This window comes from Pollicipes pollicipes, unplaced genomic scaffold (genome assembly GCF_011947565.3).
Source record: "Pollicipes pollicipes isolate AB1234 unplaced genomic scaffold, Ppol_2.1 Scaffold_4295;HRSCAF=5057_pilon_pilon_pilon, whole genome shotgun sequence".
In the NCBI taxonomy this organism is placed as follows: domain Eukaryota; kingdom Metazoa; phylum Arthropoda; class Thecostraca; order Pollicipedomorpha; family Pollicipedidae; genus Pollicipes; species Pollicipes pollicipes.
The window spans coordinates 9,740,819-9,763,494 of NW_023596461.1; the positions used below are offsets into that span (position 1 = coordinate 9,740,819).

Sequence of the window (22,676 nt, forward strand, 5' to 3'; positions counted from 1 at the left end):
CCGCCCGCGCGGGCCGTCAGGGTCGGAGAGGGTCGCGATGTAACACTGCGTATGACCGTGCACACGGGTGGGCAGCGACCCAGGCGGTGACAATACCACGCAGACCCAGTGTGCACTTGAGGATGTCACGATCTGTGACGTCATCACATTTTCTTTCGTCGGTTGGGCAAAGAGGTATATTAGGCAACATATGATCGGGAATAATTACACATACTCCGCTGTCGGCGCCGATGAGGCTGCAGTCGACCGCCATTAGCCACGAGGTCTCTGTCGGGCGACGGGGACAGAGACAGCGCTGCGAGGGGACATGTGGCTGTCGTTAGGTAGTGCCAGCAGAGCCGACGCTGCACGACACGCTCGACCACTTTGTTTACGACTGGGATGATGGATAGGGGTCTGAGACTCTAAAGTTGGACAGATAGGACGGATCGTCGCATTCGAGAGTGAGACGGATAATGGATTGCGCCCATGAATCATGAAAGCATGACTGGGTGGGGTATAGAAATTCGTGGTGCGAAGCAGCATGTCACCAAGAGTCGGCAAGCTAACCTTTAAGATGAGGATACACAAACTGTCTTATACGCACGCTACCCATCCCAGCATCGTCAGTAGTAGGTGTCAGCAGCGTGATCGACTCGATCGGCAAAAACATGACGGCACAGGCCTCCACGCGTGGGATGCGGCAGCCAGCATCGGGCTGTACCCTGATCAGCGGCCTCGGCCGCTACCCCGGACCGCGCTGATGAGGAAAAGATTACCTCGGTGTGGGGAGCATTGGGCTTTCAGAAAGTTGAAACACTTACATGTCCAGGTTAGGTCAAGCAAGATGCACAGCCAAAAATGAACCCAAACAAGACGCATTTGACTTCAGGTCGCCGCGATAGTAGAGTAGAAGCCTTGTAGAAGCGAAGTAGAAGCCTTGCTCCCCTCCCGCGGGAGGGGAGCAAGGCTTCTACTTCGCAGAGAGAGAAAAGGAGAGAGAAGGGAGAGAGAAAGGGAGAGAGAGAGAGAAGAGAGAGAGAGAGGAGAGAGAGAGAGAGAGAGAGAGAGAGAAGAGAGAGAGAGAAGAGAGAGAGAGAGAGAGAGAGAGAGAGAGAGATAGAGAGAGAAGAGAGAGCGAGAGAGAGAGAGATAGAAGAGAGAGAGAGAGAGAGATAGAGAGAGAGAGAGAAGAGAGGAGAGAGAGAGAGAAGAAGAGAAGAGAGAGCGAGCGAGAGAGCGCTCTCGCTCTCGGGTATCTCCTCTCGCTCCTCTTCGCTCTCGAGAGAGGATAAGAGAGATCCCTCTCTCTTGCCTCTCATCTCGAGGAGAGGAAGAGAGAGAAGAGGCTCTTCTCTCCCGAGAGAGGAGAGAGGAAAGAGAGAGAGAGAGAAGAGGAGGAAGAGAGAGAGAAGGAAGAGAGAGAGAGAGAGAGAGAGAGAGAGAGAGAGAGAGTCAGTGGTGGTAATCTATGTTCACCCCCTCCACTTTAAAAACATAATTGTATGCAGATTATTTGTATGCTATCTAAAACATCTATTATGGTTTACCCAGTATATACCTCAAGGTAAGCCGGACAAAATTGATTGATATTTTTCGTCCCACACAATTCAGCTGGCAGGAAGCCACACATCAAACAAAGCGGTCCGACGATCAGTTCGTAGTGACATGTGGGTGGCGGTCGCCGTCGGTTGCAGCAGCTCGGACAGGCTGGGGGTTCTGACGGCGAGCAAGAGTAAGGCTCCGGCCAGAAATATCCGAAAAAAACATTCACACGGTTGACGATATTTCTCGTTTACCGCAGAACAAGCACTGGACCTTGACCTGGCCTTTGTCATATAAGATTTGGCGGACAATATTTCAAGCTTTCGAATCTCTTTGCGTAAAATGCTGCAAAAATGTTTGCTGCTTGAAAAAGAATGGTTGAAATCTCGGAACATTACCAATTCTGTGGCACTACGGACCATGCCACACACAAGTTGTTACTAATGAACCAAACCACGCCAAACCAGTTTTAGGCTGACGTGGCGCCAGCGTCTTCAGGATTCTTAAAGTTGATCAAACTTCTGTTGAGGGCGTGTTGCCCGAGAGCTTTTGGTTCTTACGCTGCTCGAAATTTAAGGCGTGTCAGTTACAGCCAGCAAGACAGAGCTGGTCTTGCCAGCTGGCCTTGAGAGCAGAGACAGATCTCTGGCAGTGTTTCATGGCCTATTTGTTTTATTCAGGAATTTGCGCACGCTACATCGCCCAAATATAAAAATTCAAGTGTGGAGCATTAGCTGAAGCTCATCGCCATTTATAAATAGTGATATAGCTCAAGCAGAATTCAGAACCCGTTTCCTCCGGCTGCCTGATGCAATTATTTTTTTAATCCACCCTGTTGGGAAATAAATATATAAATTCTGTGAAACGGAACGCTAGGTGACAAGATACCTAACGCTAGGTGACGATATATCTAATGTACAGCGCCGGGCCGCGGTCGTGCAGCAGACCTGCAGAAGGCCTGAAGCACGCCATGAGAAACAAGGGCCAAATAACACGTAAATCGGTTGCCTTACTCTTTGTTACATTCCTTTGCACGACTCGGGCGCATGCGTTCCAGTCGTGGCGTCTGCATTGTGACTGTGTAGATGTGATGCGGCTGAGGCTGGCCGGGGCTGCGTCTGGTGGGGCCGGCCAACCACTGCGCTGGCTGGCCGGGCCGGCTGAGCTACGGCTGACCGGGCCGACCGAGCTATGGCCGACTGGCCCAGCTGAGCTACGGCCGACCCATGTCTTGTGGCAGCGCCAGTCCAGATGTGTGGGTATGTGCACATGCTTATGCTGGGTTAAGGTCATAATTGAGTTTGTCGCGCTGCAACTGTGAGAATGCTGCGACCCAGTTAAGAGTCGGATTTGAAAGAGCAGTGTTCCCAAGAAGAACGGAGGTGTTAGCATGCCAATCAAAACAAGCAGTCTGAATTCAGCGCCTCGCATATGGATACTTAGGGGGCCACTTCCACTGCTACTAGTGCCCGTACCACTATCACTTACCACTGCCACACTTTACAACTGCCTCTGGCGCCTTTCATGCATAAATCGGATACTAATCAGAGACGCAGCCAAGGGTAAGATGGAGGGTAAGCCAGCTCCTGACCCGGTGTATTGATACCCTATGGGTACGAAGACCTCCATGCCTTTTGCCATAAAATTGACTGATGAAACATGAAAAACGACGCCCGTAGCATAGAAAAACGACGCCCGAGGCCTGAAAATACAACCCAGGCATAAGCGGGTCCACAACAATTGCAGCGCCCCAGGCGGCAAAGATGGGCCTCTTGGCTGGAAGACCTTCCGGTGACGCCATCTGGCTTCCTCCTGGGCGAAATCCTGGCTCCGCCATCGACGCTAATCACACCTAATTAGTGCGAAACCTCAGCCGCGGACCTGTGAATACCGTCGTGTGCCAATCAGCTCCCGCGAAGACAGCCGGCGGCTACTTCCCGCGAGAGCTGGGCGATGCGGCGCAGCGTTCCGAGTAGACCATCGAGTCTGGGTATTGGACTACATCGTGGTGTCTCGTGTTTCCAATGAGAAGGACTGTAGCGGGGTTGTCTCTCCGCGTTGACACAACGCAAAGGCCCTGACTGTGCGGCGGGAGCCTTTTCTCAGAGCGTCTGATCCGGCTGTTTGACACCGGCCGAGCCAGCACTGTTCAGCTCAGGTGTGTGCAAGTCAGGGAGTTAGAACCGCTTTTGAACTAGGGTGGGAGTGAAAAATTCCATCGCCAAAAGACCGTGCGGGAGTGAAAAAATCAATTCACAAAAAGATGGAGCTTATGAGCTCGTGACTGACGCTTCAGCAAAGACATCTATTCAAGTTGGCATGGACGTAATATCAAGAACCCGACAAAAATATTTCGTTTTTTGACATCTTAGGCCATGAAAGTGAAACAGAATACATTAACACGCCCCCAGGTGGGGGGGGGGGGGCAAATTCCCCCCCCCCCCCCCGAGGGCTTTTCCCGAATGGTTTCTGAACGGCGTGGCATAGTTGCGCCAAATTTTGCATAGCTGTAGAAAATTGCACAGCAGATCGTTTGACATACAAATTTTAGACGTACCTTGAAAGTTTGCTGACCTATGGCAGGCCAAAGTCAGCCATGGTTTCAGCGAAGGCAATTTTGGGGGAATCGTTCAATCTGATACAACAACGGAGTGTGTGACGAAGACATGCATCTCTTAAATGCTTTCTTAGGCCCAACAAACATTGAGTGAGCAAATTACGTTCACCTAAGGTCAGGTATGATGGTCAGACCAAGGTCAAAACCAACCTGATTTATCACCCTGGGGCTTGCAGTATGGAATAGTTTTTGGTGCTCATTTCGAATTTATTGACCGTAGGAGCCGCATTATACATCTTCATTTGACTTCTTATAGGGCAGAACAGGCCACTGACCTAACATGACCCGGGTCGAAGGTTTTGTTTTAGGAACACACTGCCTAGCGCAATCTTTGTCGCTTATTCAAATGCAAAACGCAGAGCAGTCTTGTATCATTTTGGTCACCATGACCTTCAAAGGGTCAAACAAGGTCAATGACCTCAAATGGCCTTGTGACTTTTTGCTTAGAGACAGTTGCCTTGGTTCTGGGGGCGCTTTGGAGACCAACCTGGAAATTGACCTTGTTGACCTTATTCGACCTGAAGGTCATCACCTAGGAAGCTGAAACCTTAACCTAAGTGAATTCACGTATAGGTCAAGACACCCTGTAAATTGGGTGTCTAGCTTTCTTAGTTACTGAGATCCCAGAGGGGGGCGTCAAATTGCCTCCCCCCCCCCCCCCCCCACCCACACCCGAGCGTAGAGTATCGAGCCGGCCAACCGGGCGCGTGTTAAAGCAGTCATTTCATGACAGTATTGTGAGCATAACAAATTATTAACACCAATAATTTGATGCTGCACTTTCCGATTCCCATCCACAGCAATTTTAAAACAAAACAAAGCGAGGGAATTAAATAACAAAATAACAACAGAAAATGCAACAAGCATAAAACACCCAAGCAAAAAAATATTGGACTCCTACACATCAGCCCATCACCAATAGACGTAATTCTGGCCTCTATTAAGATGAGGTCAGAGAAAACAAACATTTTGCCACTGTTTCTTACAAAATACCAATGCTTATTTCCATGAAAGTAGCTCATGCCTAACCTAAAGAGGCCTGACATCATCTCATCCTGTATAACCTGTTTGTATCACAACAGCAGTTGTGAGTTACTGATTCTTGCACAATTCCTTTTGCCACTTACCATGCACTTGACCAACTTAACCTAACTTAGAGTAGTCCATATGATAAACATTATCTCAACCCACCTATCTGCTGACAGCAGCACTTGCGATAAAAACACGATATTTAAAGCTAGTTTTTGGCTGGTTTCAACTTGCATTTGTATTCAGTTCATTTGCGTGGTTGTTGACATCAGACAAAGTTGACAACACACACATCAAAACACTTTAAATCACTTTGAACAACTTATTTTGATTGTCTTGGTTGACTTGTCAAGGGCAATAATGGGCATGCTCCACAAAACAGCAACTCTTCTCCAAAAATAACATAAGTTTTATATGGCCATGGCAGTATTGCTGCTTGCCGTTTCAGCTCCAGCAAATGCATCCATTTGGGCTTGTTTATTCATATTTAATAACAAAGTTTGAGATGTTGGCTTCACATTTTAAATGGGGTGGTCTGACCATTTGTTAGATACCAATATTTAACTCATGTTATAATTGCTATGCAGCTTAGAGCATCGCTGTGTTAAAAATATGGTGCACATATACAGTACGGTCATTTGCCGGTCAGCAAACCATGACAACTATAGACAACATCTGGTTAAAGCAGCCATGAGGGACCACTTTAAGAAATTCGGACCAAATAACCAAGAATATGGAACAAAATAAGCTTGAGGCATCATAATTTGTCTTATGGCAAAACTCGATGCACTTAAACAGAAAATGGCTAACTCTGGTTACCAATCATGCGATGAAAGCAGGTAAGGTAAGCAATCACTTGGTCCACAGGAGACTTACTGGTTTCTTCCTGCTTCCCCAAAAAGAAAAATTCAGTACCTTTTGCATGGTCTGCTGGCAGACAGAATCATCCGACTCACCCTCAAACATAAATTGCAATCATGCCCACCAAACTTCGACAGTAAAATGCGAAACAAGTAAGAGGTGTGCACGATAAACATCTCCAGAGGGCAGAATTTCGCCATCAAACACTTCTGTATGAACTGCGTCAGGTCTGCCCCAAGGCTCTTTATGGCAGCCTTGTCTTGCCTTAATAGCCTTGCCAGGTAGCCTGGTGAGTCAGACACTCGAAAGGCTTGGATTTATCATTATTGAGCACCACCATAAACCAAGAAAACGATTAACAATAGGTTTAAGAGGGCAAAAATGACAGTAAAAATAAGTTCCGTGCTTCAAATTGCCTCCTTCATTCCCTGTGAATTGTTCACGCTTGGGTGCATATCAAACATGTTTGGGCGGCTGGCGAATTAATCCAATTGATGTATGAAATTAGTACAAGTTTGCAGTTGGAGCACCTTGCAGAGAAATTCGTCAAAATTTTAAGCGGCAGATGGCGCCTCTAAAGACAAACGAAAAGGAAGGAAGAATAAAGTGGCATCACACTGGTATGATACCAACAAAAACAAAAGTAGCTAAATAAATATAAAGACTGTTACTTTTCTCGCAAAATTTTGTAATCAGCTGATTTGACTTAAAATCTGTTAATGTAAATTCTCAAGTGGTGATATTCATCCTGTAAGTTTAAATTAGAAGGCATTTCTTGAACTTTTCACTCATGCATTTCGGCTGGTGATGCAATTTGGTGGTCAAGTTTCCTCTGGAAAAAGAAATGCGTGGAGTAGAATTTTCTACCAAGCCTTGCTGATGTTTGCGCCAGGCTCTGCTTTCGTGGCGTGGTGGTGAGACCAAAAAAATAGGGGATGCGTGAAAACCTTGCGTTTGGTGCACAGCTGCACATTGTGATGCATTTTGTAAACAAACCAAACTTAATGCGTGCAAGCGGGTGGGGCCGCTGGGGTTCTTGAGCTTGGAGGTGCCTGCCGCCCTTGCTCTGTGCATACTTAGACGTGATTTAGATGTAGGTGATGCAGGACATAGCCATAGGTGTCCATGTTCTGCGGAGCCTCGTTTATGCTTGGTGGTTTCAAGTGAGCTCGGTTTTGGATGACATCTGAAAACCTCAGAAAGGAAAATAGGGGTTTAGGATGTGCGATTAGACAATGCCAGGCAGGAGTGAAAAATTCACACAAAATACGGGGAAAAGGTGTGAAAAATTCCTCCTCATAGGTTGTTGCTTTTCATCCAAAGTCGGCAATTCTAGGGCACTGGTGCAAGTTTACCAAAGTCTCCAGGACGTCGCATTACGGTACAGAATATCGCGGTACTCATCGGGTGAGTGGCTGTCCTCGCGCCGCGTAGCAGTAGCAGTAGCAGTAGCAGGAGGGAGGAGGTCAGTCTTTGCCGCCTACGGATTTCTTCTGTCTGGAGCTCAAGCACCATGGTGTCCCAGGCGCGATCACCCATAGTCGGCTACCCGTGTGCTCGTGCAGTGTTACCATCTGGAGGCTGAGCGTCAGCGTTACTTCGGCCCCAACGCACGGTGGAGACTGTCTCTGCGCTCCTTGATTGGGGAGGAACTGATCTTCGACACCAGGATCGTTTTAGACTTCAAGAAGCAATAGGTTTCAGGATGATCTTCTCACCTCTTCATTGTGCCGTGACGTCGTTTCAGTTTAACTTCAATACGCGTAACTCTGGCTTGGCGATTTCGGCCGCTACGCGCATTGTACGCACGCGTCGATGATGTGAAGACCGCCTGACCAAGAAGTGGGCGCAAAATGGCCGCTGCAGTAGACGCGCCCATCAAGCCAAAATACCATACCATGCCCTGACTGCATGGCGGGCTGTCTGAGTGCCCGGCGACCGACGGAGTATTACGTGATGATAACATTGCTGGCATTGTGTAATGCTCATGCTTGCTGAAGCGTGCTGGCTTCGTCGTATCGCGGCGGCTGTTTTTGCATTATTGTTCCGCCGTTGGGAACCCTGTCCAGACATGTGTTTCCGGTCATGTTGGCTTGTCTGTCGTCGCCCCGTTTGATCACAATGATGAGTGGGATCGACGTAACAAGGGTGCATCTCTCCGGTGAATCGGACTTCTTAGAGGTCACTGCTTGATCAAACAGAGACCAGTTCCTCAGTGCCTTACGACCCAACCTCCGCCCACTCAGGTGACATCAAAGGTACACGCCAGTGACGAACGCCTTTTTTCGAAATATGGGCACCAGTAGAATCAGCTGATCCCAACCCAATGGTGGAGACATGTGGCGCGAGGGAATGGCGCGCTTGAATGTGATTCGAATAAGAGTTATTGGCAAGTCATCTGCAGCTAAATACAACATGATCTATCACACTATCCCATGATATCGAGAACCTGCTCGTTTGCCGAACAAACTACGTCGTCAACAACATATCGACCCTTGCTGAGCGAGCACCGACGACTTACTTGTAAACAGACGCGCTTACTTCGTCTCTTGGCCGGGTAAGGGATGGGCTCGGGTCGTGGCGTCTGCGCAAGTAACAGTTTTCCATTCTTAGGAGTAGGAACGTTTCAAAAAGTGAGAGGTCATACTCAGGGTATACTTTTACTGGGAAACGGGCCCGGTGACGGGGGGGGGGGGGGGGGGCAGAGATGGAGGACATTGTCCGCTCTTAATTCACAAAGCACATTTTGGAAGCAAGTAAAGGTTATGGTTGCTTTGCTGGTGATACATCTACAGCTGTTTCCCGCTGGCAAACACTCTTGCCTATTTGACTCATCTATGCCATTCGGCAAATAAAACTACGCAGCTTCCTGAGATTATTCGTCCATTTCAACGCCGTTCCCCCAAGGGGGCGAAATTGCACCAGCGGGCAGGCAATTGGGTCCTTTGGGGAGGCGTCTGCCTCTTTAGGGTAGATGCCAAAATTCGATCTGGGCACCGGCTGGTCAGAATTTTGAATGCGAATCAATGGCCAATAGTGCGCCGGAGCTTTCACGCGCCTTGATTTCGCCTGCTGCTTTTTAAGAAAAAGATTTGTTTCAGCATTTTTCGAAAGCTTCAGATGCTAACTGCTAAAAATAATGTGAAGAAAACCACCAAACTGGAGTTTGTCCTGAGTAAGAACGGAAATCACGAATGAAAGCTTTCCTTTCAGGTATTCCTCATCTGAGCCTTGCACCCGTCCGTCGTCGCTGGCCGCTGCCCTGGCCTGACGGTCCCCCGCATGACCCACTGAGAACTGATCATGTGACTGTTTTTCTGCATGTTCATGGGTCAGCATGTTTATTTGTGTGTGAGGCATAAATTGGAGACTGCTGCAGTATCTGCTTCCGGATTACCGTTCCTTACATCACAACACAGCAGGAAATAAGGTATCGGGAATAGGGGAGCTGCCTGCCTTAGGCATCAATTGGTCTACCGAGCATTCATTTGTCCCTCGTTCAGCGGAGCCGACTTGATCTACTTTTGTGTGAGGGCAGGGGCGTAGCCAGAGCCTTGCTGAGGGGGAGCACGGGGTTGACAAGAGTCCCCCTGATCGCGACCTCCCCTCCCAAGGAAAACCGTAGGATATAGCTCGCTTGTTAACGAAATATGCCAAGATGGGGGTATGTGGTTGACAAAGACCCCCTGATGGTGAAAGTCCCTCCCAGAAATTGCCGGAGGAAGCTCACTTGTTAACGAGGGATACTGTTTGTTGTTTCATTGTTTCTTTTTGCCTTGTAACCAGAGCAGATGCAGAAACTAGAAGCTATCGCGAGATCAATTTTGCTTGCATTTTGGAGTCAATAAACTGCAGAAATCAGGTTTGGACGACTGTATGGAATAGGTTACTGGCGCTCTTAACTTTACAATGGCTAAGTGGACCCTTTTTAAGCAGACAAAACTTAGAGGCTTTGCCAGATTTTGTATGTGTTCTCCAGAAATAATGAAGACCCCTAAACGTAGATCGTGGGTCGAAACGGGGCCCAACATTTGTGTTGTCATGGCTAACCATGTCCGTCTCGAAATGCTCGGCATTCAGCCAGAATCAATCACTGGGAAACATTATGTAACATGGTTCTGAGCGTGTGCATTCGCAAATCTTGCAACAGGCTTAACGCCCGGCATTGCAGCTCCCGCAGGCCGCGGGGCGTCGGCCCCGCGGTTGACACCAAGCGGTGGCCGACGGGCCGACGAAAAAGATGACGCAGCTGAAAGAAGTAATGAACGCTTAGGACATAAACTCGTGCGTTTAGAAAGTGGTTTGGGCGTATGCTGCACCGGCGCGATTTTGAGATTGATCATAAGGACGGATTAGCCTTTACAGAACCGCGAAGTGATGCTGAAATTTGGTGGTGGAACTAGAAGACTGAAGGTAGAACATCTATTTTTGTGTTGTGTTAACTGTTAGTTTGACCAAAGAACATCCTCAAAATTGTTTAAAAGATACGTCCCATTCAAATTACCGAATGGCTCAAATTTACTTTGAAAGACTTCCGGAAGCATTCTTCCCAACGGCCGTTCTCGTGCACGACGCCCTGCGTCTGGTGTTACCTGCCGCGGCCAACGCCGTTCGGTTTTACGAAACTGCAGGCCTGACTATCGCTGCTCTTGCTCAAGAGATTGCGAGCGTGCAGGGTCAAAAACTGTTTCGTGTTATTGTTTCACCTGCCAATTTTGCAAAAGGCTGAACGTCCTCAGGTGAATAAGTGTTAGCCTTTTTCATTTTTGACCTCACTTAGATCCATTCGATTCAACACTTCTGAGACACCTTACGGTTCCCTGGCAAGAGGCCAGTACGGAGAACACCAAGGGGTACATTATCAATACCGGTCTAGGACTGAAGGGCCATTTCGTCCCTACGTGGGGTGCATTCCGGCGGCTGCCATTCTGGCTGCCCTGACCGATCCGGAGCCCCTTAGGGGATACATCATACCATTTTGAACACCATGAATACTCGCTGATGGGGGCCATAAACAGTCAAGCAGAAAAACCAGGGCTATATAAATGGATGGAACGGAGCCTTTGGTAATTCAGGAGCCTCGGGTTTGCTCATAAGTATATCCGTTCGCCGTACATGATGGGATAATGTGCTGCCTTTTACCACATGAGACAATTGTGTCCAGTGCGCTTCGAGGAACATGGCTGGTGAATTAGGTAAATCGGCAGGCATGTTTACGGTAGAACAAAAGTAAGCTTAACGCAGCTTAAATGTGAAAATGGGGGGGGGGGAATTACATCGCTGACCCCTACCTTGAAAAGTGGCGAGGGGTATGCCCATTCCCTCTCCTGTTTCCAAACCCATGCTTCCATTGGCATTGAAGACGTCCTGTCTTGATGATGATGGGACTCAGATGTCCTGGACAGCCTGGTAAGATGTGAAGGCAGCACTGGTCAGGGCCGGGTGAGCTGGGTGTAAGCCAACACCTGATTAATCAGAGAACGCCATGAGTCGGTTATCATCAGCAAGAACCCATGGTGCAGAACAAGCACGGGGCTTAGACCTTCAAGAGGCTATTCTACATTTGCGTGACGTTTTAAACTGTGGAGGACAGCTTCAAGATCATTGCCTACAGTTCTGAGCTATACACACGCGACTGCAGTCTATTTCGCGCCGCCTATTTTTAAGCCATGCAAAAAGTATGGCGTCATAGATACGTCATAGTGATTCCGTCTCCTGAATGGCCTTACTGTGCTCAAGGTCATGTAAAAGATGACTAATGACTATTTCGTGTCTGGAGTACGTTAGTATCAATCGCAGCACCAACAGACAGCAGTTGGCCTCCAACCATCTTGACGCCTTAAATGTAAATCTCGATCACCAACCGCGCATGTGATGCATGATACCGACATTTAGAAAGTCTTATTAGTTATGACGGATGTGCGACTGGGAATAGAACAACTCAAAAATAGTGCCGTAACCAAGAGTGCAAATGTCAGAGAAAGAATACAGAACGACAGAGAAGTATATAAAAACACAACGACAAAGAGCCAGAACGCGTGCACATAACTGTAACCGTGTTGATCACACATGCCTAAATAACAAGCCAACTCGCGGCAAGCGCAAGTACTGCAAGTGAATCAGCCCGCCGGTACAGTGAGAGCTCTGACACAGCCAGTCTGGCAGCGATTCTAACGTCATACTAACGTCTCATGAAACAATCAAACGCTGACGCCCTACTAACGTCCCATGAAGCAATCAAATGCTGACGTCATACTAACGTGCCATGAGGCTTTAAACACTGACGCCATACTAACGTCCATGAAGCAATCAGACGCTGACGTCTTGTGACGCGCATATACTAAATAGTGAATTTCGATATCTAGAGCAATCGTTTGCACTTCCTTACAGACATTCTTACATGTACAAGTGAATTGTTTCGATCATTTCTGATATTTGCCTCAATATCCACACATGTGGAATATTCCTTTAAGGCGTTTCTTACTTACATCTTGCCTCAGGGGACGTGAATGCACATAAGTCAGGAGCCGAGCTGGTGCGAAATCAGTGTAGACTGACAAAGGTCAAGGGAAGTCTTGCCGCCGCTGTCCAAAAGGTCCTCGGAGTTTTGTCGCCTCCATCCGCCAGGTGAAAACAGGGCGATCCAAAAGGCGCCTTCATGCGCGTACTTTAAGGGCAGTATCCCACCTTTTTGTACTTTATTTTCTTGTTACATCAGACGCTTGCGATTTGATCAGCAATGCCAGTTTTCTCAAACTCATTCTAAAAAGGTCAGAGCTTGTATTCGAAGCAGTCGACCCTGCGGGAGAAATCTCGTTTGACTTTCCGCTCAGTACCATGACAGTAATGCGTTTCATTTGCCTCATTTTTGCGACATATGTGTTCTGCAATGCTTGCAGCGCACTAATGTGTCAAAATGTTTGTGCACTGAATGCCACGGAAGCTTGAAGCCCGCTGTGTAGGCAAATATATACGCAAACATGGAGCTGTTATCCCGCGAATTCTACGAAACCTTGTACTATGGCTTTTAATTTCTCCTCTACAAAGCTGTAATTTTTAGGTGCCAATGGCATTTACCGGTGGCTCTTTTCGAGGCATACTTTGGTTTTGGAAATGGAAGCATCACATGATCTCTGTGACGCACTGGTTCAAACTTAAACCAATACACTTCTCGATAACAGGACATTCCTCGCTGGGCCAATCACAATCGTTCTTTTATTCGCACAAGTGGAGGTGCACACGGTTGTTGTCATAACAACGGTGGTCGTAACTGCAAAGAAGTATAGCATTGCTACAAAACACTGGCAGTGCGATTTTGACTGAAACATGTTACAAATTGATTGATAAAAAATGAAAAAACCCTTACTGTCTTGACGGTGCTGCAGTGGCACTATTCCGCGCTTTTAATAAACGTAACTAGTCCTGAGATTTCGCTAGACCTATGCTTTTGAAATATGCCACGAAGGTGGGACACTCCCGTACACCTACCGCTCGCCTCGTTTGCGTGTTGACGCGTCGCGCCGGGTCTTTTGTCAAAAACATCGCCTCCGCCGGTGGTCAAAAGCCGGGGGAACACTCGGACTTCTCAACACCGCTCATTCCATTCAGCGCAATAACGCCGCATTGGCGCATAGCTTTTTTGAAGAGTTATAGGGAAAGCCTTTCCCGTTCCCTGCTATGGTGAAGTTTGTGGCCACAAGCGGAACGAAATTTCGGTTCAAATCCAAATAGAGCTGTAATGCGCACCTTCCACGTTTGGAAGGAAACCCCACATTGCGATGAAATCCTGTGCCTCGCCTTGAAGACCCAGCCGCTGACCCGGCCGGGCGACCTGACGTCCAGCGGGGGTTTTCTGGTACTGGGTTGCCGGAATCATGCTATTTGAAGCCGACTGCGAACATGCTGGCGTCTTCACATTTCAGTACATCATTGTGCGCAACCTACCGGAAGATTTAAAAGATATCTGATATACCTAGCCAATGGTTCATTGCATGACCTGAGGTTATACAGATTTACACCAACAACTGGCTACCTTCCTGCTCACTACATTATGTCAATTGCGAACGCGATAGCACTTGAGCTCTTCTCCTTATTAAAGACGTGCCCAAGTCATGCAGCATACCAGCTGCCGTTAGTCATAACACCTTTCGTGACCTGAGATCAAGGAGTGCTAGTTAAGGACCATTTCGGTACATGCTCTTTGGTTTAGTGCAGCCATGTTCGTGTTTGAATTCATTGACAGCTCGATTTCCGCCGATGTTATCGAGTGCCATAAAGCCTTAACACGCGGTCGGGTGGCCGGTTGAATGCCACACGCTCGGGTGGTGGTGGTGATGGGGGCTATTTGACCTCGAGATCTGAAAAAATAAGCGAGCTAAATGCGTAAAATTCACAGAAATGTTGGGCTCTACTGCGAGCTCATTTGTGACAATGTTTGAGGTCCTAATTGGTGATTTTCGTGTCAAATGAAGTCAGAGAAGGTCAAACTGAGGTTGGTGGCGGAAATAATCTCAGACTTCAAAGCACCATCTTTAACACGCGCTCGGGTAGGAGTCAAATTGACCCCTCTGAAGGTTTTCCGGAATGGTTTCCGAACGGCGGTGTAGCCGCGCCAAATTTTGCATAGCTGTAGACAATTGAATAGTGGATCGTTTGTCGTCAAACATTTAGGTGTACCTTGTAAGGTCACTGACCTATGGCAGCTCAAAGTCACGCAATTTCTCGGGAATCGTTTAATTTGATCTAACAACGGAGTGCTAGAAGAATCCATACATCTCTGAAATGCTTTCTTAGGTAACACAACAATTGAATGAGCAATGTAAATTGACCTAAGGTCAGGTATAAAGGTCACACTAAGGTCAAAACTAACATGCTTTGTTACTCTAGGGCTTGCTGTATGGGATAGTTTCTGGTGTTCATTTCGAATTTATTGATAGCAGGAACCGCATTATACATCTTCCACGGACTTCTTAGAGGTCGGAATAGGTCATTGACCTAAAATTACCCAGGTCGACATTTTGCTTTAGGAACATACTGCCTAGCGTAATCTTTGTCTCTTAGTCAAATGCAAAACTCAAAGCAATCTGGCATTATTTTGGGCACCTTGACCTTCGAAAGGTCAAACAAGGTCACTGACCTTGAATGAGCATGTGACCTTTTCCTTAGAGACGGCTATCTAGGCCCTGGGGGCACTTTGGAGACCGACCTGGAACTTGACCTTGTCTGACCTTTTGTGACCCGAAGGTCATAACCTAGGAACCTGAAACTTTGATTTAAGGGAGTTCACGTAAATATCACATCTTGTAAATTTGGTATTTCTGGCTTTCTTAGTTCCCGAGATCTCAGTGGGGTCAAATTGACCCCCCACTCGAGCGAAGGGTATCTAGCCGGCCACCCGGGCGCGTGTTAACCTAGACAGCTTCTCCGAGCCACAGATCACCAGTGTACACAATTCAGCGAGCTTAGCCCAATATCTATGACAAAAGACTTTCCGACCTCACCAACAACGGAAGGGAAGCACGTTGCAACTGCTGCAGTGCTGTAGAAATGCCTAAGTTTTTTCTCGTGGGACCGCCACATGCATGCTTATAACTAAAATTGTCGTTTTGCGCCTGAGGTGCGAGCAGGTTTCCGTTGAATGGATCTATGACATATTATGTAAGTCATCTGAATTCCATGTGGTCTGGTTCTTCGTCAACATGATAAAGCGGCAAATGACCAGCGCACAGAAAAAGTTGGACTTAAATGCGTAGTGTCGTGCATTTCAAATAGCATCATTCGTCGTCGCACACAGCGTCGCGATCCCTTGCAATCCGAAAGTTTGATTTCATCGAGGATCGTTGAATTCTCTGCAATCGTAAAAGAACGCACCTGCACAATCCAAAAGCACATTGGCCATAGGACTTCAGATGAGTCATCCCTTTCGGGGCAACATTAGGGTAAAGTTTAAGGGATAAATGGCACTGTTCTAATTGATGATATCCTGCATTTAGCCGAGTTTCTACGCGTGACTGCTTTCCAGGTTCACAGGTCATACCTTCAAACAAAAATGCATAGCGAAGGTGCGGTTTACAGACACTGCCTTCCTCCCAACCCGATGGCTGCGGTGTATAAAACGCTCACAAAAAAGTTGATTGCCGCGCGAACACACCAATCGTTGCTGTAGAAGCCCGACTCGAGTAGAGCGCTGAAGTTACACTGACCACATTCGTGGTGTGGCGAATGGCGTGCTAATAGGTTGACCGTCCCGAATAAGTGTTTGTATAAGGATCGCCAAAGAGGGCCATTCAGCCGTTGGCCTGACAGTGTCGGCCGGTGGTCGTGCAGTCGCATGGCACGGTGGAGGTGCCACATGACCTGCGACTAAGGCAAAATGGATCCTTTGATCAGGCATTGCCAACATGGTATTGTAGTTCGGGAGTGCTGGTAATAAATTTGTCCAGCACGAAACCAGATTAAAAATCTGTCTCAGCAAAATTTTCATTTTCCGTATTGTTTTTCATGTTTTGGGGCGTACTGAAAATATAATCTCAACTAACGATACTGCGCCAAAAACGCAATGCCACCCCGATTTGGTTTTCTCACAAGATATTCCATCAAAACAATGCGGGCCTCAACTTCTAGTAAAACAACATGAGGTTCGTGGCCCACCATAGAATGCCAAGTGTGGCTTGCCGTAAATGTGTCACAAGACCAGGTCAATATCACGGTAAGGTTCCAGGGGAAAGGCGTCTTGGATTACGATTGACGGACACAACAAAAAGTAAAATTTAACATAGTTTACGACCGTTGTCTCACGTTACCACCCATTTAAAGAAATAATTTTGAGGTTGTAGGGTCAAGCTACCCTGCTGCACCCCCATGGCCACGCCACTACGAAGGACCAAAAAAGAGAGCCTTGGTGTGTTCATGAGCCTGTTGCTTAACTTTCGAAATATTCACGCTAAAATATTGCAGATGAGCCAAGCTAACACTGAGAGCGCACTCATTTCACACGCGCTCGGATGAGCGGGTGTTAAATTGCCCCCCCCCCCCTGCAAAGGTTTTTCCAGAATCATTTCCGAACGGCGCGGCGTAGCGGCGCTACACTTTGCATATGTGTAGATAATTGAATAGAAAATGTTTTGATGTAAAAATTAGTTGTACACTGTAAGTCGCTCACTGTGCCAGGCCAAAATCAGGCCGCGGCTGGCAGTGAAGCGCAATTTTAAGGAATCGTTCAATGTAATACAACAGCGGAATGTTTGACGAAGCCATGCATATCCGAGATAGTTTCTTAGGCACTAAACCAATTAAATTTAAAATTGCAGCCACTTCCATTGACCTAGGGTTAGGTATGAAGGTGAGAACGAGGTCAAAATTATCTTCTTTTTTTACTCAGGGCTTGGTTTCTCATGGTAGTTCCTAGCACGCATTTAAAATTTATTAGTGAAAGGGAACGCAACAGACACGTTCCATGGACTTTTAACACGCACTCGGCGGGGGTCAAATTGACTCCCCCAAAGGTTTTTCCAGGACCGTTTCCGAACGGCGTAGCGTAGCCGCGCCCAATTTTGCATAGCTGTCAGCTGTCGACAGTTGGATAGCGAATCGTTTGGTACCAAAAATCTAGATGTATCTTCTAAGGTCGCTGACCCATGGCAGGTCAAAGTCAGGCTACGGTTTCAGCGAAGTCAATCTCTAGTGAATCGTTCAATCTGATGCAACAACGGAGCGTCAGGCGACACCACACATCTCTGGGAGGCTTTCTTAGACAACACAGATATTGAATGAACAAATCACGTTGACCAAAGGTCAAGTATGAACGTCAGACCCAACGGCAAAACCAATCTGTTTTATTACTCTAGGTCTTGCTGTATGGGATAGTTTCTGGTGCCCATCTCGAATTTATTGACAGCAGGAACCGCATCATAGTCTGCCATGGACTCTTTCGAGGTCAGAATAGGTCATTGACCTGGAATGACCCAGGTTAATATTTTGTTTTGGGAAACATACTGCCTGCGCAATCATTCTCGCTTATTCAAGTGCAAAACTCAGAGCGGTCTTGTACGATTTTGGTCAGCATGATCTCGAAAAGGTCAAACAAGGTCCACTGACCTTCCATGAGTATGCCACATTTTGCTTAGAAGCAGTTATCTAAGTTCCGGAGGCACTTTGGAGACCAACCTGGAATTTGACCTTGTTTGACCTTAAGTGACCCGAAGATCACGACTTGGGAACCTCAAACTTTGACCCAAGTGAGTTCACATACAGGTCAATGCACGCTGCAAATTTGGTATCTCTAGCTTTCTTAGTTCCCGAGATCTCAGGGGGGAGGTCCAGTTGACCCCCCCCACCCGAGCGAGGGGTATCCAGCCGGTTACCCGGGCACGTGTTAAGGTTAGCGTAAACTGTTGACCTCAAATGATCTGTGTCAACCATCGTTTCTAGGACCAAACCGCCTAACGTAACCCCTGACGCTCATTGAATGGCACTTCAGGAGCAATCTCGTAGAAATGCTGTTACTCGAGCCTTCTTAAGGTCAAACAAGGTTCCACTGGGATTCGTGACATTTTGCTTAAAACAGCTCATGGCAGTTGTCGTGAGGATGGTCTGAGGGCACATGATACACCAATCCGGAGGTTTGACCTGTTTGACCTTATACTGACCCCATGGTGGTGATCTAGGAACCCAAATTAGGATAACTGGGAATCACGTTCAGGTTAATCCGCCTGTGAATTCGGTATCTCCACCTATCTTAGATTTCGAGACCTCAGGAGATGTCAAATGGACCCCGCTCACCCTCGCGTAGGGTATCAGCCGGCCACTCGGGCGCATGTGAAACATTGGGAGGGGGGGGGGGGGCAGAGCCCTCACAAAATCAACTCGAAACCTATATATCACCTACAGCTTACCATTCACACTGAAGGCAGGTTTGCATGCTGTAAGGCATGCCCACTCCCAGGATGAATGCGGATCAAATGCAGCCTATTCATCCCTGCATTACCCGTCATTCGATAACTTCCCGTTCCACCATTGCTCTGGAGCGTTATGCAAAACTGAATGGCAGCTGGGTTAACTCGGACCCGGTTCCGGGACTGTCAATAAATAAATGCACTCGAACAATAGCAACGCTGTCACGTGCATCGTTTTGCCTAACTTCACACGGCAGCGAGGGAGCCCTCCATACCGAGGGGCGGCCACACGGGAGAAGGCCTGACCGCAGCCGGCGCTTGCCGCAGCACCGCCCCGACTCAGCGACCGCCCCACCAAAGCCGGTACTATAAGCAGTCCATGTGTATTTGAGCACAAACACCTCAGACACTGCGAGTGGGCCGTGCATACAAAAATAAGCTTCGGCCGTCGGGTGCGGGCCCGGTGTCGTGTGGGCGGCGGGCGGGCGGGGGGCGGCACCCGGAGCTGTGCGGCTGCCGGGACCGGACCGGAGGCGGCGGCCGCGCTCGGCCACCCGGCCAGGTGTGAGGCAGGACACGGCAGGACGGGTCAGAACAGGACGGGTCAGGACAGAACAGGACAGAACAGGACGGGCCAGAACAGGACAGAACAGGACAGGAAGAGGTGTGAGGAGATGAAGGGGACACAGATCATAAACAAAGGAAGTGAATAAGAACCAGGGGACGACGGCCAGGAAAAGCAGGAGAAATACGAGGCAACATAACTGATCCATAAACAAGGGACAAGGAAGAGTGCGCACAGGAGATGCACACGAGATGCAGACCATGACAGCCGTGAGTGCTGACGGCGGACGGACAGATATGGAGACCAGACCAGACCAGACCAGACCGGACCAGACCGGACCGGGCCGGACCAGGCGTCGGGGCCGGGGCCGGCAGCTGGAGATGAGCCAGGGGAGCAGCCGCCCTCGCGGTCCGTGCGCCAGCGCTCCGCCAATACACGCACCGACTCGGCGGCCAGTGCCGCCCGGCGGCGCGCGCGGCCAACGGAAAACGCACAGCTAAACATTAATCATCCACAACAAATATCAGAAGAGTTCCAACAAACTACAGATAACGTGGCGACGGGCGGTCGGCGCAGCTCGCGGGCGCGCGCGGCGCCGTCTGTAGCCGGGGCTCGTGACACCGCCGGCTGACTAGAACGTACATCTACGTGGAATGTATACAAATAATGAAGCCACATGCATACCGTAAAATAGTTCATCTCAAAACACCGCGCCGCAATTTTGCGAGCGCCAGCCGCGCACGGCCGTGGCAGCGTGCGGCCGGCCGGCGCCCGCGGCCGCGGCCTCTGTTGAACATTGCACAGCGCGACAGCCACCTGTGCCCACCCGCACTCGGCGCGCGCTAGCCCGCTATCACGGCCAATTTGGACGACCCCGACGCCGCCCTCACCAGCATCGCGCGGCGCGCGCGCGCGCTCGCGCACTTACACACACTCCGGCGCGTCGACACACGCGCTCCAACAGACAGGGCACAGGTACCGTGGAGCGCCGCGCACCGACCACAAAACAATGTTCCAGTTGTACCGCTTGCCGCCAGGTGTCCGGACCGGGCTTACTTGGCCTCCGCCTCGTCCTGGTCCATGGGCTCCTCCTGTGGGGCGAGACGGGACGGGCCGGGGATGACCTGGGGACAGGCACACACGGAGTCGGTCATCGCCTCGGCCAGTGACGCAGAGCTCGAGCCAGCGCGGACGACCGTGCCACGGTCCGGAGACAGATACCAACACGTGCACCTTGCGGGGGACACCAAGGGCGTCTGAACAGGCATCAGAGCATGGGACGACGGCGAGGTGCCGATAGTGAAGCAGTGAACGCGTCCGAGTTAACCACCACACGTCTGGGTCAGCAGAGGCACGGGGTCCCATTTCTTGGGGTGCCCGCCCTTCCTGCCAGGGTGAGCGGCAGGCGACGCTACACAGCGTCCGCAGCTGGCCCGCCGTAACCCCCGACTGGCAGACGAGGCGCGGCGGGCGGCGAACCTGCAGGGCGGCGGCTGTCCGGCGACGGCCGCCTCGTCCGCCTGCTGCTGATGCTGCGGGTGCTGCTGCTGGTGCTGGTGCTGGTGGTGGACGGACAGACCGGCCATGGCCGACAGCGTCTCGGCGTCGCGGTCGTTGAGCGCCTCGGCGTGCGAGAGCGCCACCAGGTGAGCCGTCCGCTTCACGCACGGCCAGTGCGGCACCTGGACACGCCGGCAGCAGGTCAGCTCACACGGTCAGCGCCGGCGCCGACCCACGCGCACGGCCGCATGCACAGCCCGGCATCGCAGACGGCGAGAAGGCGCCGAGCCGAGCGCACAGCGTCCGAGCCGCGGCAGATATGACGGCTGAAGATGTATGGAAGGCGCGAGACTGGTGGTGGTACCAGAATAGTGATGTCAACGACAAGTCGGGAAACACGGCCAGTCACTGCGCGGCTAAGGATGAGCCCCGCGTCGAGGGATGAGGTTGGGCAGGGAAGGAGGAAAGGGCGGCGGGAAGCGGCCACGCCCGCCAAACTACCCAGAAGACCCTAGGACTGAGGAATGGATGTCTGGATGACCCTGGCGCCCAGGGATGGGGATGGGGAGGGAGGGGAGGCGGCGGGAAGCGACCGCGCTCGCTCACCTGTATGGCGATGGTCTTCTGGAGTGTGGCGATGGCCGCCTGGCACGGCTTTCTGCTGAGCTCCTCGTCGCTGATGGGCTGCACCTCATCAGAGAGGAGGGCGCGCATCGTCTGCTCCGTGGCGTCACAGATGGCGCTGATCTCGTACCCGCCCTCCAGCGCCAGCGCCACCTGGCAAACACAGACCCATCAGCCGTCCAGCTCCAGCGCCACCTGGCCAACAGAGCCGTCAGGCCTCCAACGCCAGCGCCATCTGGCCAATACTGAGCCGTAAGTCCTCCAGCTCCAGCGCCACCTGGCTAACACAGAGCCACAAGTTCTCAATCTCCAGCGCCACCTGGCAAACACGGAGTTGTCTGGCAGCCGAATGCCAGCCCCAGTCCAACGCTATCTACCCGACAGCCGCACACTCATGAGCGGGTCAACGGGTTATAGCAGGTTATAACGGCACGACTATAATCTAAGCAGGCTGGTCGTGCCGCGGCGGCCTAATAAACTCAGGAGGGCGGTGCACTGTTGTCCAATTGATTCCCACATCTCCACAGTTAGGTTCTTCCGAACTTAATGCTCGAAGTCTCCAGCCTTCCCAGCACACGTCTTGCCGTGGTAACAACACTGCACATTTCCAAGTATGCAACGCTTTTCCGTCAACAGACAATGTTCAACGGCTGAGACATGGCTAACATCCTTATCCTACTGACCGATTTATCTACCCCTATCCCAACAACTTTGTCATCCAATCTGCATATCAACGAGATGTCCAGGGAACCTCCCTGACATTCTACATGGCGCCAGGCGGGGCGGGGCGGGGCGCGGCGGGGCGGGGCGGGGCGCGGGGCGGGCCGGTCACCCCCGTCCCCTGCTGACCTTGCCGTTGGCCAGCGTCATCAGCTGGCGTGTCATCCAGGCGAAGCAGGCGGCCGACACCTGGTAGCCGCCGAGCGGCGAGGGGTGCCCGCGCGCCGCGTCAAACCCGCTCGACACGAGCAGCAGGTCCGGCTGGGTTGCGGCAGAGGACGCGGCCTGAGTACTGTGTCCTGCGGCGGCAGCGCTCGCGGCCAGACGGAGCAGCGCGGCGGCC

At 50.3% G+C, this 22,676-nt stretch overlaps 1 protein-coding gene across 1 annotated transcript in view; it reads right to left on the bottom strand.

The window, feature by feature from the left end:
- Positions 1 to 252: 252 nt before the first annotated feature.
- The window catches only part of LOC119096680 (histone deacetylase 5-like), a 23,542-nt gene continuing 1,118 nt past the window's right edge, over positions 253 to 22,676 (bottom strand). Inside the window, exons 2-6 of the mRNA XM_037219571.1 lie at positions 22,463 to 22,632; positions 21,596 to 21,766; positions 20,969 to 21,171; positions 20,604 to 20,613; positions 253 to 267 (exon numbers count right to left, since the gene is read on the bottom strand). Coding sequence (XP_037075466.1) covers positions 253 to 267; positions 20,604 to 20,613; positions 20,969 to 21,171; positions 21,596 to 21,766; positions 22,463 to 22,632 — 569 coding nt within the window. The remainder of the gene's footprint in view (positions 268 to 20,603; positions 20,614 to 20,968; positions 21,172 to 21,595; positions 21,767 to 22,462; positions 22,633 to 22,676) is intronic.